The following is a 13744-nucleotide window of genomic DNA, read 5'->3' on the forward strand; positions in this document are numbered from 1 at the left end:
GGGGGGGGGGGGGGGGTTGGACGGACGAGGGAGCGATGTCATCATGTCGGTGAGGAGTAGAGCGATGAGGAGGAGAGAAGCCGCCCCGAGGAGGTCCAGGAGTCCCTCTAGGAGGAGTTGCCTGACTCAATGGCTTCATTTCCACTCACCACCACGCAATTTTCACTCGCACATTGCGAGGGGGCGAGTGGAAATTTTGAGCCCTGCATTATAATAATGTGTGTGTCTTTTCTACCACTCCCCTTATATTCAAACAGTTTGTGGCGTTCACCTATCACAAGGTACAACGTCACGGTGGGCAGAACCAAGCCCATGCATATGTGGCAATGATATTACCACAATTAGGTGGGGCAGAGACTTGGATGGGCTCATCCAGCCCCCACAACTATCCCAGAGCAGAGCCATGCCGGTGCAGCTCATCAATGTTCCATCCACTCCTAGTATTCATCCCCAACACAGCTGTGAGGGGGAATGGAGATGACATTCTGTCTTTGGACCCCTACATCCTCTGTTTGGTTTTTTATACAAAGCCCACTGACCTCCCTCCCAGTTTTACTGTGTGAGCAAGGCCATGTATCTAATTTTAAAATAAACCTGAGCAAATCAGAAATTTTTAAGATAGCAGTCCCAATAGAGACTGCCTCCTCTCTAAAATCCCCCTTACCATTTGTTTGGCAACTTACCAAATTGAAATACATAGTCATATACCTCACAAACCACTACTCTGACTTGTTCACGGCTAATTATATGTCCCTCTTAAACGGTATAAAACGTGACCTAACCACCTGGCATAATAATAAATCCTATCTCGCTTGGCAGAGGCAACACAATTAAAATTAATTTTCTCCCTAGGGTCATCTTTCTGTTCCAAACACTCCCAATAGCCCTTCCCTCATATTGCACGACACTCCACATAATTATTTGCAAATGTATTTGTAAACACTGTAGACAGATAATCTCCCATCGAGTACTAATTAGACCTTAAATACATGGAGGCCTGGCATTACCGAACTTTCATTTATACTATCAAGCCACCATTTTGAACCGAGTACTGGACTGGGTGTACCACTGTAACAACCTTACCCAATCCTCGTTCCAGGTCTCGACCCAGGGGAGTCTGCTTAAGCCACGAAATTCAATTGTCTGGTGTTCGTGCAAGGAAAGAAGACGCTGGGCAATTTCCTTCCTCCTCCGTACTCCCCAAATCTTGCAGTTTAGGAGAGACATTCTCTCCCCTCTGCTCCTCGTATCTTCCTGCTCTCTAGAGACTCGCTCCTGCCTTGCTATGATAGGAGCAATTCAGTTGTCAGGGTACCAGGGGTCTTACCACTCCTCAAGGTCGCCATGTGCAGCAGAGTGCACAAGTTCCCCTCCCTGGCAGGATCCCTGGCACCGGGTTTGCAGGTGTGCATGCACGGCAGGTGTCCGCACGTGCAGAGGGGCACACCTGTAGTTTCAGGTGTGATCTTTGCTGGGGGGGTTCCCAGCACATACCCTCTGCCATTCTTTTGCCATTGGCTCCTGGATGGAGAAGCTTCCTGGTTGCCTCGGCAGCCAGGGGGTGGTGTTAGTTCCCCAATGTGTATAAAAGCCCAGTCAGAGCCCTGGCTCATTGCTGAGTCATTCAATCCCTATGGTGTGATCTCCCAGCTCCCTGTGCCTTGAACCGTCCCGCTTCCTGACCCTTTGCTTGGACTCCCTATTACCGACCCTTTTGGCCTGCCCTTCTGTTTCTGAACCTAGCTGCCTGCCTCGACCTTGATTGGACCTGACTACTCTTCTTGGATTTCCCCTGTGTACCTTAACCTCAGACTTTGGCTTGCCGCCCCTGCCAAGGGGTTCCACTCACGGCCCAGCCATACTCCCCTGTCATCAGTGTAAACGGATCCTTTGTGCTTGCAAGTGTAACTACTGCTGTCTCTCAGAGTCTTGGACTGTTAACCCCTTCTCTCTGCAAGACTGGCAGCAGGAAAGGATCAGCAACCCCCCTGTAGCAACTTTACGTACACCTCTTCCAAGTAGCAAGGAACTCTCAGGAATTGCAAAATCTTTATCAATCCTCTGTGCCACCTGCTGTGCCCTCTGAACTGTGCTACTAAACCGCAAGTACTACTGTCTATTTAATTATGTGACTGATGTTAGGTTCCTACATCCAGCTGTGGAAGTGAAGTAACTTCCTCAACTACATACAAACCCTTGTTCACCAGGCCATAAGAGTACATAACGTTTACACGAACAACCCTTCCATTTGGCTTTCTTACTAATTTACCAACACCAGATAAACCATGAGAAGCAATTTAATTAGACGTCATTGTAGAACAGCCTCTTTCTGGGTGGTACAGTATTATTCTTGTAGTAGTTGATATGTGGACTAAAATGCCACATTTTACACCACTTACAAAGATACCAACTTCAAAAGAGACGGCCGATGCTTTAATTACAAATTACATGGACTGCCAAGTTCTCTTGTCTCGGATCATGGGTCACAGTTCGTTTCAAAATTCTGGAGAGCTCAAATCGATCATTGCCGCTCTAACGCATATCACCAACAAACTAACGCACAAAATAATGAATCTGTGTTTAGAACAATACCTATGTTGTTCTTGCACTCACTTGCAAGATAACTGGAGTGAACTACTCCCATTAACGGAATGATCACATTGAGTTGCACGACTAACCAAACCCATTTTTATTCTAATTACGGGTTTCATCCATCTTTTCTACCCCCTCAACTGATACCCACAAACAATCCAGCAAAAAACTTCCTACAACAAATACAAGATGTAAAAAAAAACCCATTTAAAAGAAAACATTGGGGAAGCTAAGCGTAGACATAAATTCTACTATAATCTAAGGAGAAGAGCTTCACCACAGTATCAGGCCAGAGATTTAGTTTGGCTCTCTACTAAAAACCTAAATCTAAAGACACCAACTAAAAAATTCAGTAGTTTGTTCATTGGGCCTTTCCCCATACAGTCAATTATCAATCAATCAGCAATCCGACTGACACTACCACAGGAATTGAAGATTCATACTACTTTCCACATTTTTTTAGTGAAACCGTACAAACCAGAAGCTTTCCCGGATAGAACACCACCACCTGTTTCTCCGGTACTTGTCGATGGTAAAGAAGAATATGATCCTCGTTCCGGGTCTCGACACAGGGTTCCACATCCTCTCCCGCTGCATCATCCGGCTCCTCCCCCTGAGATGGCTTAAGCCACGAAATTCAATTGCCTGGCATTCGTGCAACGAGAGAAGACGCGCCATTACACGCTGCCTGGCTTCCTGATTGGCCGGGAAGCCTGCTCCATGCTCCCTCGTCACTTGACTCGCTGCCTGGTTTCCTGATTGGTCAGGAAGCTGGCCAATCAGGAATTTGGGCACCGTGTAATGACGCGGCACCCGGCTCTCTGATTGGCCCGGGAAGCCAGCTTCATGCTCCCTCACCTCCCAATCAGGAAGCCAGGTTCTGCATCATGACACGGCGCCCGGCTTCCTGATTGACCAGAAAGCCGCCTCCATGCTTTCTCGTCATCTAGCAGGTTCCCTGCTAATCGGGAAGCCTGGTGGAGAGTCTTTACATGTCGCCCAGCTTCCTGGCTAATCAGGAAGCCAGGTGGCGAGTCATTACACACCACCTGGATTTCTTAATGGGACTTCCGGTATCGGTATTCGGTATCGGCGAGTACCGGGGAAAAAAATACTGGTACTCTAGTACCTAGGCAATTAACCATGTACGCTTTTTGGCAATAACCTTTAAAGATGTTTAGTCCTCAATTATATAATGTAGGGATTGTGTAGAGTATCCTATTGTGCCTTAGTAACATGTCTTCTTATTGGGGGATTGCCAGGGTTCCACCCTGACTTTACTGGTTTTCAGCATTCTGGCTTGGCTGCCATTTTACTCACCTGTTTCCTTCTTTGCCTGAGCAGACTCTGGAACGTTGCTCACTACTCCCAGGCTCCCTCTTATGGTCAGAAAGGAGAGCATCATCTGAGAGAGTCAGATGGGAGTTTCCTATCCCTGAGTGATGACATCACCCCACTCACTATATATAAACCACTCAGTCCAGTCTGACGTTGCCCTTGCGTGGCCTTCCTGCTAGTGCATTCCTGCTGCTCTGAGTATCCTGATTCTGTGTATGACCCGATCCTGGCTGATGTTCTCCTGTGGCTCCTGCTCCTGGCTTGTTCCTGACCATGCTGATTTCCTGGCTCCTGCTCCTGGCTTGATCCTGATGCTGATCTCGGTGTTCCTGACCTGGCTTGGGTGACTACCCACTCCGGCTCCTGACTCTGGCTTGTTCCGGTTTATGATACTGCTTGCTCCTGTGGACACTGTTCCTAATAAGTATTTTAACTAGCACCTTTTGCTTGTCTGGTTTTCATTATGCTCTGACAGGGACGTAGTGGACCTTTCTTGCCAAGTATACTCATTATCTCTTTTTTTCTTAAAATGTGTGCTATCTTTAAGTATTTGATCATATTAGGCTGTTACTAATATCCCGTCTGATACATGTGCATCAACTTTCTGCGGGGTAGGTGACATCATCAGCAATCTATTAATGCTAATACATATATGTAGAATTCCTCTTTGGATGTATACATCATATATTTTTTATGATTAACTAGATCTCTTCCACCTCCTGAGGAAGCGATTTGAGCGCGTAACGCGTAGAGATTACCATCCACTCTTTACCATCTTCAGATAAGGCTGTTTCACACATATGATTCGGAAAATATTTTTCATTTACTATTTATCATGTTCTCTTTCCAATTATGCTCATGTAGAGTTATCGCCGATGGTGTTGTCAATACCTATCATTCCTCTGTGTTCAGAGGTGATTATCATGTTCACCTATCAGTAATATCTATATGAATTATCCAATCATGTTTGTGTGATTTTATATGCTTTAATCATGAATATATTGAGTGGCATGCAGAGGTACTTTGCTATTAGGATATGAGTATCCTTATTTTAACTTCATGGCCTTTTTAATGTTTTTGTATCTAATAAAAAACTTTTTAGATGTGCTTTGGTTTAGAAGAGCTGCTGGTAGTCATAGAGGAATTATTGTGTGCTGTAGTCCCTCTAAGGTCATCAGCAGACTGCTCATCGGGTGAAGCAGCTTGTGAAAGCTGCAAGGAGGAACCGCATTATGTTCTGGTGCCATCTGAACTGGAGGGGGACCCGACCGTACTGTAAAAAAATAGTAAGTTTACAGGGTCCATCTTTTGTTTTCTTCTTTCCCATAGTAGCAGTCGGGTAGCGGGACAAATTGGAGCTGTTAGGAAGGTAGAGTGAGTACTCTGTCACTGTAGATAATGCCTCAGATTCGCTGTGTTATCAGAGCCTCTCTAAAGTGTGACCATCTTCCCCGACGCCAGGCCATGCCCCCTCGAGTTATTTACCTTTTAAGAATTAATTATTGGTCTATGGTTTTATTTATTTTATATTCAAAATATTTTTGATGCACTTTAGTAGAAATTGTTGATATTGATGCACTTTAGTATCTATCTATTATGCACTTTAAGAGGGATTAATGTTGGTACACTGATAGCTGTCTTGAATTGATAGTGCTGTGCACTTTGCTCTATATCTATAAGTGACTGCACTTTAACTACAACAGCTTCATGTATTCATTTTAGATTAGTTAAATTGGAATTGCATTTATTCACACTAGCTAAATACTGTATAATGGCTACTGCATAAATAATGAAAATAAATACTATACCATAAGAATGTAACATTCCAAGGGTTGCAGACCATGCATCATGGACAAAACAAAGGTGGGTGGGGGGAAAGGGGGGAGAGAGGGAGGATGAACATAATCAAATGGTAACCTAATACAATCAAATCCTCACATTATAACATTGGCATCACTAAAATAGAGGATATGTCAATAGTAGTCCATAAAAACAGAGCATTTGCATATCCCCCAAATATTCTAATATTCACAGGGCTTCAGCATCCAGGACAGTCATAATGAGGTTCCTGACTCACAGCATATACTAATAGTTATATGTATTGCTGAGACCTTGAACACCCCACTTAGCAGCAGACCCTCCCAAACAATCACCAGGCTTCTTCCGAGATGATACCTGACAGAGTCCAAGGTTCCCAACTAGGAGTCTGGTCAAACACGGGCCAAGGGATCTGGCAAAGCACCCAGCTTCACCAAACATAGACCAAATGCGTCTAAAAAGACAGGTAAGTGCTCAGGCGTACGCACAATATAAGAGTGTCCATTCTGATGAGTCAGCAAGTGGAATGGGTACCCCATCTATATGTAATACCTGCCGCTGTCAAAGTATGCATCAACGGGCCTAAAGCTCTCCGCTTTGTGTGAGTTCCCTTAGATGTCAAGGAAAAAGGTTATCCCCATTGAAATCAAGGGATCCTTTCCTCCCTGGTTTTCAATAAAATTGCCTCCTTCTGTTTAAAAAAGTGAACTCTGCACAAAACACCCCCCAGTCTGCATAGTATCAGGCTTCTGAAAACCAGGAACATGATGTACACAATTGATTTCAATGAGATCTGTCCTCGGGTTGCCTAAAAGGGTGCTAAAGATACCTTGGACTGTCAGTGATAGCTCCGCGGTTGCCGTTTTCTCGGCTATCCCCTGCAGCCCAATATTGTTCCTTCAAGGCCTATCTTCCAAACCATCCACACAAGACAACAAATTCCAGATCCGAACATGATATTCCCAAACTGTCTCACTGAGGAATAGCTGATAAGTAAAGGTGTAGCCACAGCTTTAAGTGTGTCTGCTCTCTCGTGGAATCCTTGCAGATCAGCTCAGATCTCCGCCATATCTCTCCTGTACAAATCTCCCATACACTGGAACATTGCTTCCAAGTCTTGTTTGGTGGGGAGGAGGGAGAAATATTTCCCCATAGGACCGGACAAATTAAACTCTGCACACTCACTGTCTGATTCTGGCCCCCTGTTGTCACATCTGTCCGGCTTCACTTCTGGGAAAACACATGCTGGCCGGAGAAAGCACATCTGAGGCAGCACCCCTATAGCCGGAGGTAAGCCAAACACAATCCCATTGTAGAGTGCTGTTACTCTAATGCTGGCAGCTTGCTTAAAAGAAGGGAAAGCATATGGATGACATCATCAGTGTGCTGCTTCAGCGAGATAACAAACTTTAGCAGATTGTTTTTTTTTGTACAGTTACAAGACAGATGCCTGTGGAATGGCACGCATGGATGGCACTTGCAGCTATAATTATTATGTTATCAAACTTATCTATGATTCAAAGTGTACTTATACATAAGCACTGTACTACCTGTAGAATGTATCTGACAAAAACTATATTTTATCCAGTGAGTCTTTAGTTACACTAAGTATTGTTTGGGGGCTTATTGATAAACTGTTTGCTCAGCTCTTTACTTATACAACCATGAATTGCAGTGCTGTATGGCCTATAGCACCATCTTGTGGCCATACAACACATACATTAGCCCTTGGTCTTTGCATATCTACAGTTTTTCTTGTCATCAGTTTTATATTAGTTACAGAGCACATTTTTATTTTGGTTTTGTTTCAGGATCTTCATTGATCATTTTACATTTCCATAATGATTTTGCAATAAAATGTTGCACTTTATTTAGGCTGCAGATATAATAGAATTTTTCTGTGTATCATTTCATTTTACACTGATAATAAGGGGAGTCCACTTGTTAAATGGACAATATGTTTTCCTTAATACACCTTTCAGGGTTTGGCAGCAATTGTACAATTTCAGAGATCTCGACGTTTATTAGGCATCTGTTACATTGTTGTGAAGGTAATTTATAAATTGTTAAACTGCTTTTCATGTTTTCTTTGTACATCTTGTAAATTATTATTTAAAATGGTTTTACATCTGTCAATGTAAATTGTAAAATGGTAAAATGATGAAAAACACACAATTCAGTACAGTGCAAGTCCTTACTGGAATTTGGCCACTGTCTAATAACACCAATGTTATAATGCATATTCATTGTTTTAAATGATTACCTCTGCTACCCCTGAATAGGACAACTATGCATCCCAAGTACAGTGTTTAGCAGTGTTGCTGCTTCGATTGATAGTGGGCTGTGCCTGCAGACATGTAGATCAGCGGCAGCATTGCTCATTGAAAACAAGTTAGTTTAACCCCTGCATGACCGAGGCCTTTATTTCCCCCATCTTTTGTTTACATGTTATAATCCACATTTTAGGCCTTAAAATTACTTAAAACCCCCAAACAGCATTCCCTCTGCTCCCACTCTCCCCCATATCCCCTCTGGTCCCACTCTCCCCTATATCCCCACTCTCCCCCCATCTCCCCTCTGCTCCCACTCTCCCCCATATCCCCTCAGAAGCTGGCAGAGCAGTTCAGGTGAGTATACCTTAGTGTTTTTTTGTAAACCTAGACATAAACGAGCAGTTAACCCTTCCAGTGGGGCTACCCCACAATTCATTGAGTTCTGCTATAATAGTGCATGACCTGAACCCATGTATTTGGAAAAGGGACAGCCTGAAACATCTATAGGAAAGAGTGAATTAAAGTGAGACAAACAGAACCTAGAAAGCCGAGGGAAGGCTGAAAGAGAAAGGAGAGGCAACTGAATCGGTACAACTGAGGAGGTGTGGTAAAACAGCGGTTAAAGTGGAGGAATTGCAAGTGAGAAGAAACAGAGTAATTGAAGAAGGCATTGAATACTCAGCTTATGTACCTGATCCAGCCAGGGATAGATATTGTTATGCAGTCAGATAACGACAAACCCAGAACACTCAACATGTTGCATGTCTCTAAGGAAGCTACTTTGCTGTGCAATGTGTTGAGTGACCTGGGGTCATCATCCTATTACAAAAGCCAGTTATTGACTGCTGGAAATGATTTTCTGCATTATGACGGTTGTGAATAGTGTTGGGACCTGCAGCAACAGGGAATCTCAATTGTTGTTTTTTTTTTTTTTAATCATTGTTACAGTTTTTATGTTTAAGGTCTGCAATAATTTAGTAAGCTTTTGTTTGTGTCAGGTAACTCACTTTTGTTTCCTGTTTCCAAAAGGTTTCTTTATTAGTGGTTGTAGAAATCGGTGTTTTCCCTCTCATTTGTGGATGGTGGTTGGATATATGCTCATTGGTGAGTATAGCTTGACATGTTCATGTATTTAGGTAGCATGAGTTGCCTAATCTTTGCCTGGTAATCTATTAGTTCAGAGCTGTTGTGTTTCCTGAAATCACAGGGAACCTGAGGTATGAAAGTGTGTTATCAAGAAAATGTATTTTTACTCATAGCAAGCAATTAGCTTTCAACTAACTTGTTAGTGACTGGATGTGACTGTGACTACCAAGTGACTGGATGGGTACCAAGTGACTGGCGTAAAGCTACGGTAGTACCAATATTCAAAAAAGGTTCAAGATGCCAACCTGGGAACTACAGACCAGTCAGTCTAACATCAAAAGTATGCAAACTGTTTGGGGGAATGATAAAGGACTATTTAGGGGATTTTGTTTGTGACCATGGTATAATAATAATCAACATGGATTTATGGAGGACCGTTCTTGTCAGGCCAACCTGAGCCAGGCCAACATTATTTGAAGAGGTGAGTAGAGATCTGGATAGAGGAAAGCCAGTGGATGTTGTGTACCTGGATTTTGCAAAAGCATTTGTCACAGGACCACATAAACGCTTAATACACAAGCATAAATCTACGGGGATAGATGAAATGGTGTGTAAATGGATAGAAAACTGGCTACATGAATGGGTCCAGAGATTATTGATAAATTACTATTTTTCACATTGGTCTAAGGCTGAGAGTGGAGTGTCCCAGGGTTCTGTGCTAGGCCCCATACTATTTAACCTGTTTAATGATATTGGGGAAGGTGTTAATAGCTGTGTTGCTGTGTTTGCAGACGACACTAAAATTGGGAGGGTAATGGACACGGGATTAGACATTATAGCATTACAGAAGGACCTGGATAAAATAAGGGAGTGGGCAACTATGTGGCAGATGAGGTTTAATGTTGAAAAATGTAAAGTAATGCATTTTGGGGTTAAAAACAGGCAAGTGGAATACACATTAATGGGTACTCCACTAGGGAAGTCAGAAATGGAAAAAAGATTTTGGGATCATTGTTGACCACAGGTTGGATAACAGCATGCAATCCCAGGCTACAGGAAACAAAGCTAGCAGAGTGCTGTCATGCATTTAAAAGTGAATGTACTCTAGAGACAAAGCAATCATTTTGGCACTTTATAAATCACTGGTGCGACCTCATCTTGAGTGTGCGGTTCAGTTTTGGTCACCAGTCCACAGAAAAGATGTCCTTGAGCTGGATAGAGTACAGAGAAGAGCATCAAAGCTGAATTTAAACTTGTTCACGCTGGAAATTAGGAGATTAGGAGGGGACGTGATTTTGATGGATAAAAGATTTAACCACAAAGGGCTTAGGTGTTTCTTTGCAGTTAGAGCTCTCTTCCGCAAGCAGTGGTATCTGCAAAGAATATTGATTTGTTCAAAATCAATTAGATACCATCCTAAGAGACCGTAACATACAGGGGTACAGGTACTCATGACTGAGGCCCTTTTTTCATTTTTTGCACCCATGTTATATTCCACATTTTAGGCCTGAAAATGACGTAAAACCCCCCAACATTATATATTTTCTGAATGCCAAGACCCTATAGAATAAAATGGTGGTAGTTGAACATTTTTATGTTGCGCAATATTAGCGCAACTCCTTATTAAATCCCAAAATTTAGTGACAAATTTAATTAAATGCCCCAAAACACAACAAATTACCCATTTTTTTAATGAAATATAAAAGATGAGGTTACAACGAGTAAAACGATACCCAACATGCCCAGTTTACAGATTGCGTGCGACCGTGAAACGGCGAAAAACTGCAGTACCCCAAAAAGTCAATAAAAGACACTTTAAAAGCCCCCACAGGTCATCAATTTAGAGATACCCCAAAATACTGGCCCTAGAATTATTGCTCTCACTCCGGCGTGCGCGGCGATACCCAACATGTGTAGCGCGTTCATCGTTTTCATGCGTAGGCGCACCCGACGCGTGTTTACGTGGCGACTCGCGGGGGCGGGGGACTTTTAAATTTTTTTTTATTATTATTAGATTTATTTTATTTCATTTTAATTTTAAAAACTGTTTTTTTTTTTTTTTTTACTTTACTTTGACTGCTATCACATGGGGGGGCTTGCAAGCCCCCCCATGTAATAGCAGATGGTGGTGACAGGTCCTCTTTAAGGTGATGCTGGGGGTCCAAAAGACCCTCAGTGTCACCTTTACACTAGAAATAAGCTATTGAAGTGCAGATCGCACTTCAATAGCTTATAGCTGGGCTGCAGGAGCCCAGAACTGACAGCCCAGGGACCGGAAGTGATGCAATCTGCATCGCTCCCGGTCCCATAGAACGGGGAGGGGATCGATGAACGGAAGTTCGTCGACCTCCTCCCCAGCTCCCCGCGGACACAAAGATCGCCGGTCCCGGGCCCGTAGGAGGGGCAACGGAGCCCGGGAAGCACGGCGGGGGTGTCCGGCGGGGGGGGCGGCCCCTTCTTCGGGACGCAGAAGCGATCTGGCGACAGGTAAGTCGCCAGGATCGCTTCTGTTGTAAAGCCGACAGTCGGCTCTACAAGTTTAAACAGACTCCCGGCGGCAAAAGTCGCCGGGAGTCTGTTTAAACAGCCCCGATGCTGGCGACGTACACTGTACGTCGTCAGTCACGAAGGGGTTAAATACTAGACCACACAGAGACTCATATACGCATGCACAGCTCACGCACAAACACACAAAGGTTGAACTTGATGGGCCTGTGTCTTTGTTCAACCTCAAATACTATGTAACTACTATTCCTGCAGTTTAGATTTTAAAAGGAAACACCTTCTTATTGGTTGCTATGGACAGCAGCAAATGTTATCGCTAGTGAACATGTGGTACATGAAACCAAGATTGATTCAATTTTTGTTACAGTCCACAGAAGGTCAAAGTATTCCATATTCATGAACTGTGGATTATAATGCCACCAATTGGAGGATTGAACTGTGGGGCAAAAAAAAGTTAAGGCCAGCCGCTGTTATGGGAATTCACTTGGGCTGTGCGCACAAATCTCTGCTGCGCTAAGAGATACACTTTCGGCATTAAGGTGCGCCAAGCACAAATAATTCCTTTGCACTTAAAAGCACGTTGTATTCAGCTCTTTTGTATAAGGAAAATAAGTACTTCGGTAGTGTGTAACCGCCCGCAGGCGTGGGAAAACGAAGCAGCGGCGTCTCGCCGCTTCCGCGTTCCAGGGTGGAATGCATCGGCCTGCGTTTCAGTGAGGGGGCATGACTGCGGTGATCCTCTTCCTGGTGTGTTCCACTGTGTAACGCACTCTCACCGCTGGACGTCCCCGGAACCCCTTACATAGTGCCAGATAGTCAGACAAGACGCTGCTTCAAACTGGAGGCTCAGTGTGTAAGTCCTATCTTGGCCACGAGCATCTCCGTTTATTAAGAGGCAAAAGGATAACGCCCAGAGGGAGATGGCTTTACAACATCAGCCAATCAGCCCAAAATGTACAGTTACATAACAAAAGAAAAGGGGAGTGCACCACTGTGGATGTGCAGAGAAATGTGCATGACTCACTAGCGCTGGTGCACGCAAATGCGCGCACCCTTGTTAAACAAAGGAAATGCGCGCACGGAAATTCGTGCCATTAGACTATGATGTGCTGAGTCATGTTCATTGCCCTGATCAGCCACGTGTATGCACATCTGCCATCTTAGCCAGCATGGACCCCATTCAATACTGCTCAGATTGACCAGTATCTATTAAGATCATTTTATTTGTTCATACAGATTTGAGACTATTTGCGGAGACATTGCTAATGCTATTGCCAGTGTACGGTACCAGTACACCAGCAAGGCATAAGTCAATGTATTCTCATTAAAGCAGATATGTATCCACAAAAGGATAGCGCAGCCGCAATAGAAATATAATATGTATCTCTCGTTATGCGGACTCCGCTAATGCACATAGACGTTCGCTGGCAATAAGCCCAGCACATTGCGCTTGATGCTTACAAACCGGCAAATGTGTACATACACTGCGAACACGTCTCCAAACCCATAAGAAGGTTTTCCTACTGATGGTTTTACAGCTGGGCCCGATTCAACCCAAGTACGCTCTGCTGAAGTGTCCCTCGGTTAAATCCAACACAGGGAGACAGATGACAACCTATAGAACACACACACACACACACACACACACACACACACACACCCTAATATAAAAATGTCCACACAAGTCCATATAATGAAATTTCCACAACACCCCTAAAAGCAATAACTTTTCAAGGTATCCTTTCAATTTTGGCTTACTGTCCTTAAGAAGAATGGACATCTTTCTTCAGCTCTTCTAATGTTCTAAGATGTTGTGGGAATGTTTCTTCATTAAATTGTTGCTGGTAAAATTAGGCCGGATGCTAAATCCTGGAAGTCTCTGCAGTCAGCCATTGGGTGTTTTAACATTGATGATATCACTGTGACTGTTCCTGTTGTGAAAATACCTGCACAATCCTCTGCACAGTGTTCTGCCTCCTCTGCTATTTCAGCCTAGTCTGAGGATTTACTGCAGTGCTACCTGTTCTGGGTCCTGATATGTGGCAGTTGCTTTGCCTAAACCTGTCTATGAAGAATTGGTTCCCATGTGAGTAGGCTGGGTGTATCCAAATCCTCCCCCTCCCCATTTATTC

The 13744-nt window shown here is 43.8% G+C and overlaps 1 protein-coding gene across 1 annotated transcript in view; it reads left to right on the forward strand.

Moving 5' to 3' along the window:
* MARCH6 (membrane associated ring-CH-type finger 6) overlaps positions 1-13744 on the forward strand; it is a 499681-nt gene that overhangs the window by 119431 nt on the left and 366506 nt on the right. The window contains exons 7-8 of the mRNA XM_018566614.1: positions 7731-7799; positions 9051-9125. Of these exons, the coding sequence (XP_018422116.1) occupies positions 7731-7799; positions 9051-9125 (144 nt within the window). The remainder of the gene's footprint in view (positions 1-7730; positions 7800-9050; positions 9126-13744) is intronic.

This window comes from Nanorana parkeri, unplaced genomic scaffold, assembly GCF_000935625.1.
Source record: "Nanorana parkeri isolate BGI_ZX_2015 unplaced genomic scaffold, ASM93562v1 scaffold963, whole genome shotgun sequence".
Taxonomy (NCBI): Eukaryota; Metazoa; Chordata; class Amphibia; order Anura; family Dicroglossidae; genus Nanorana; species Nanorana parkeri.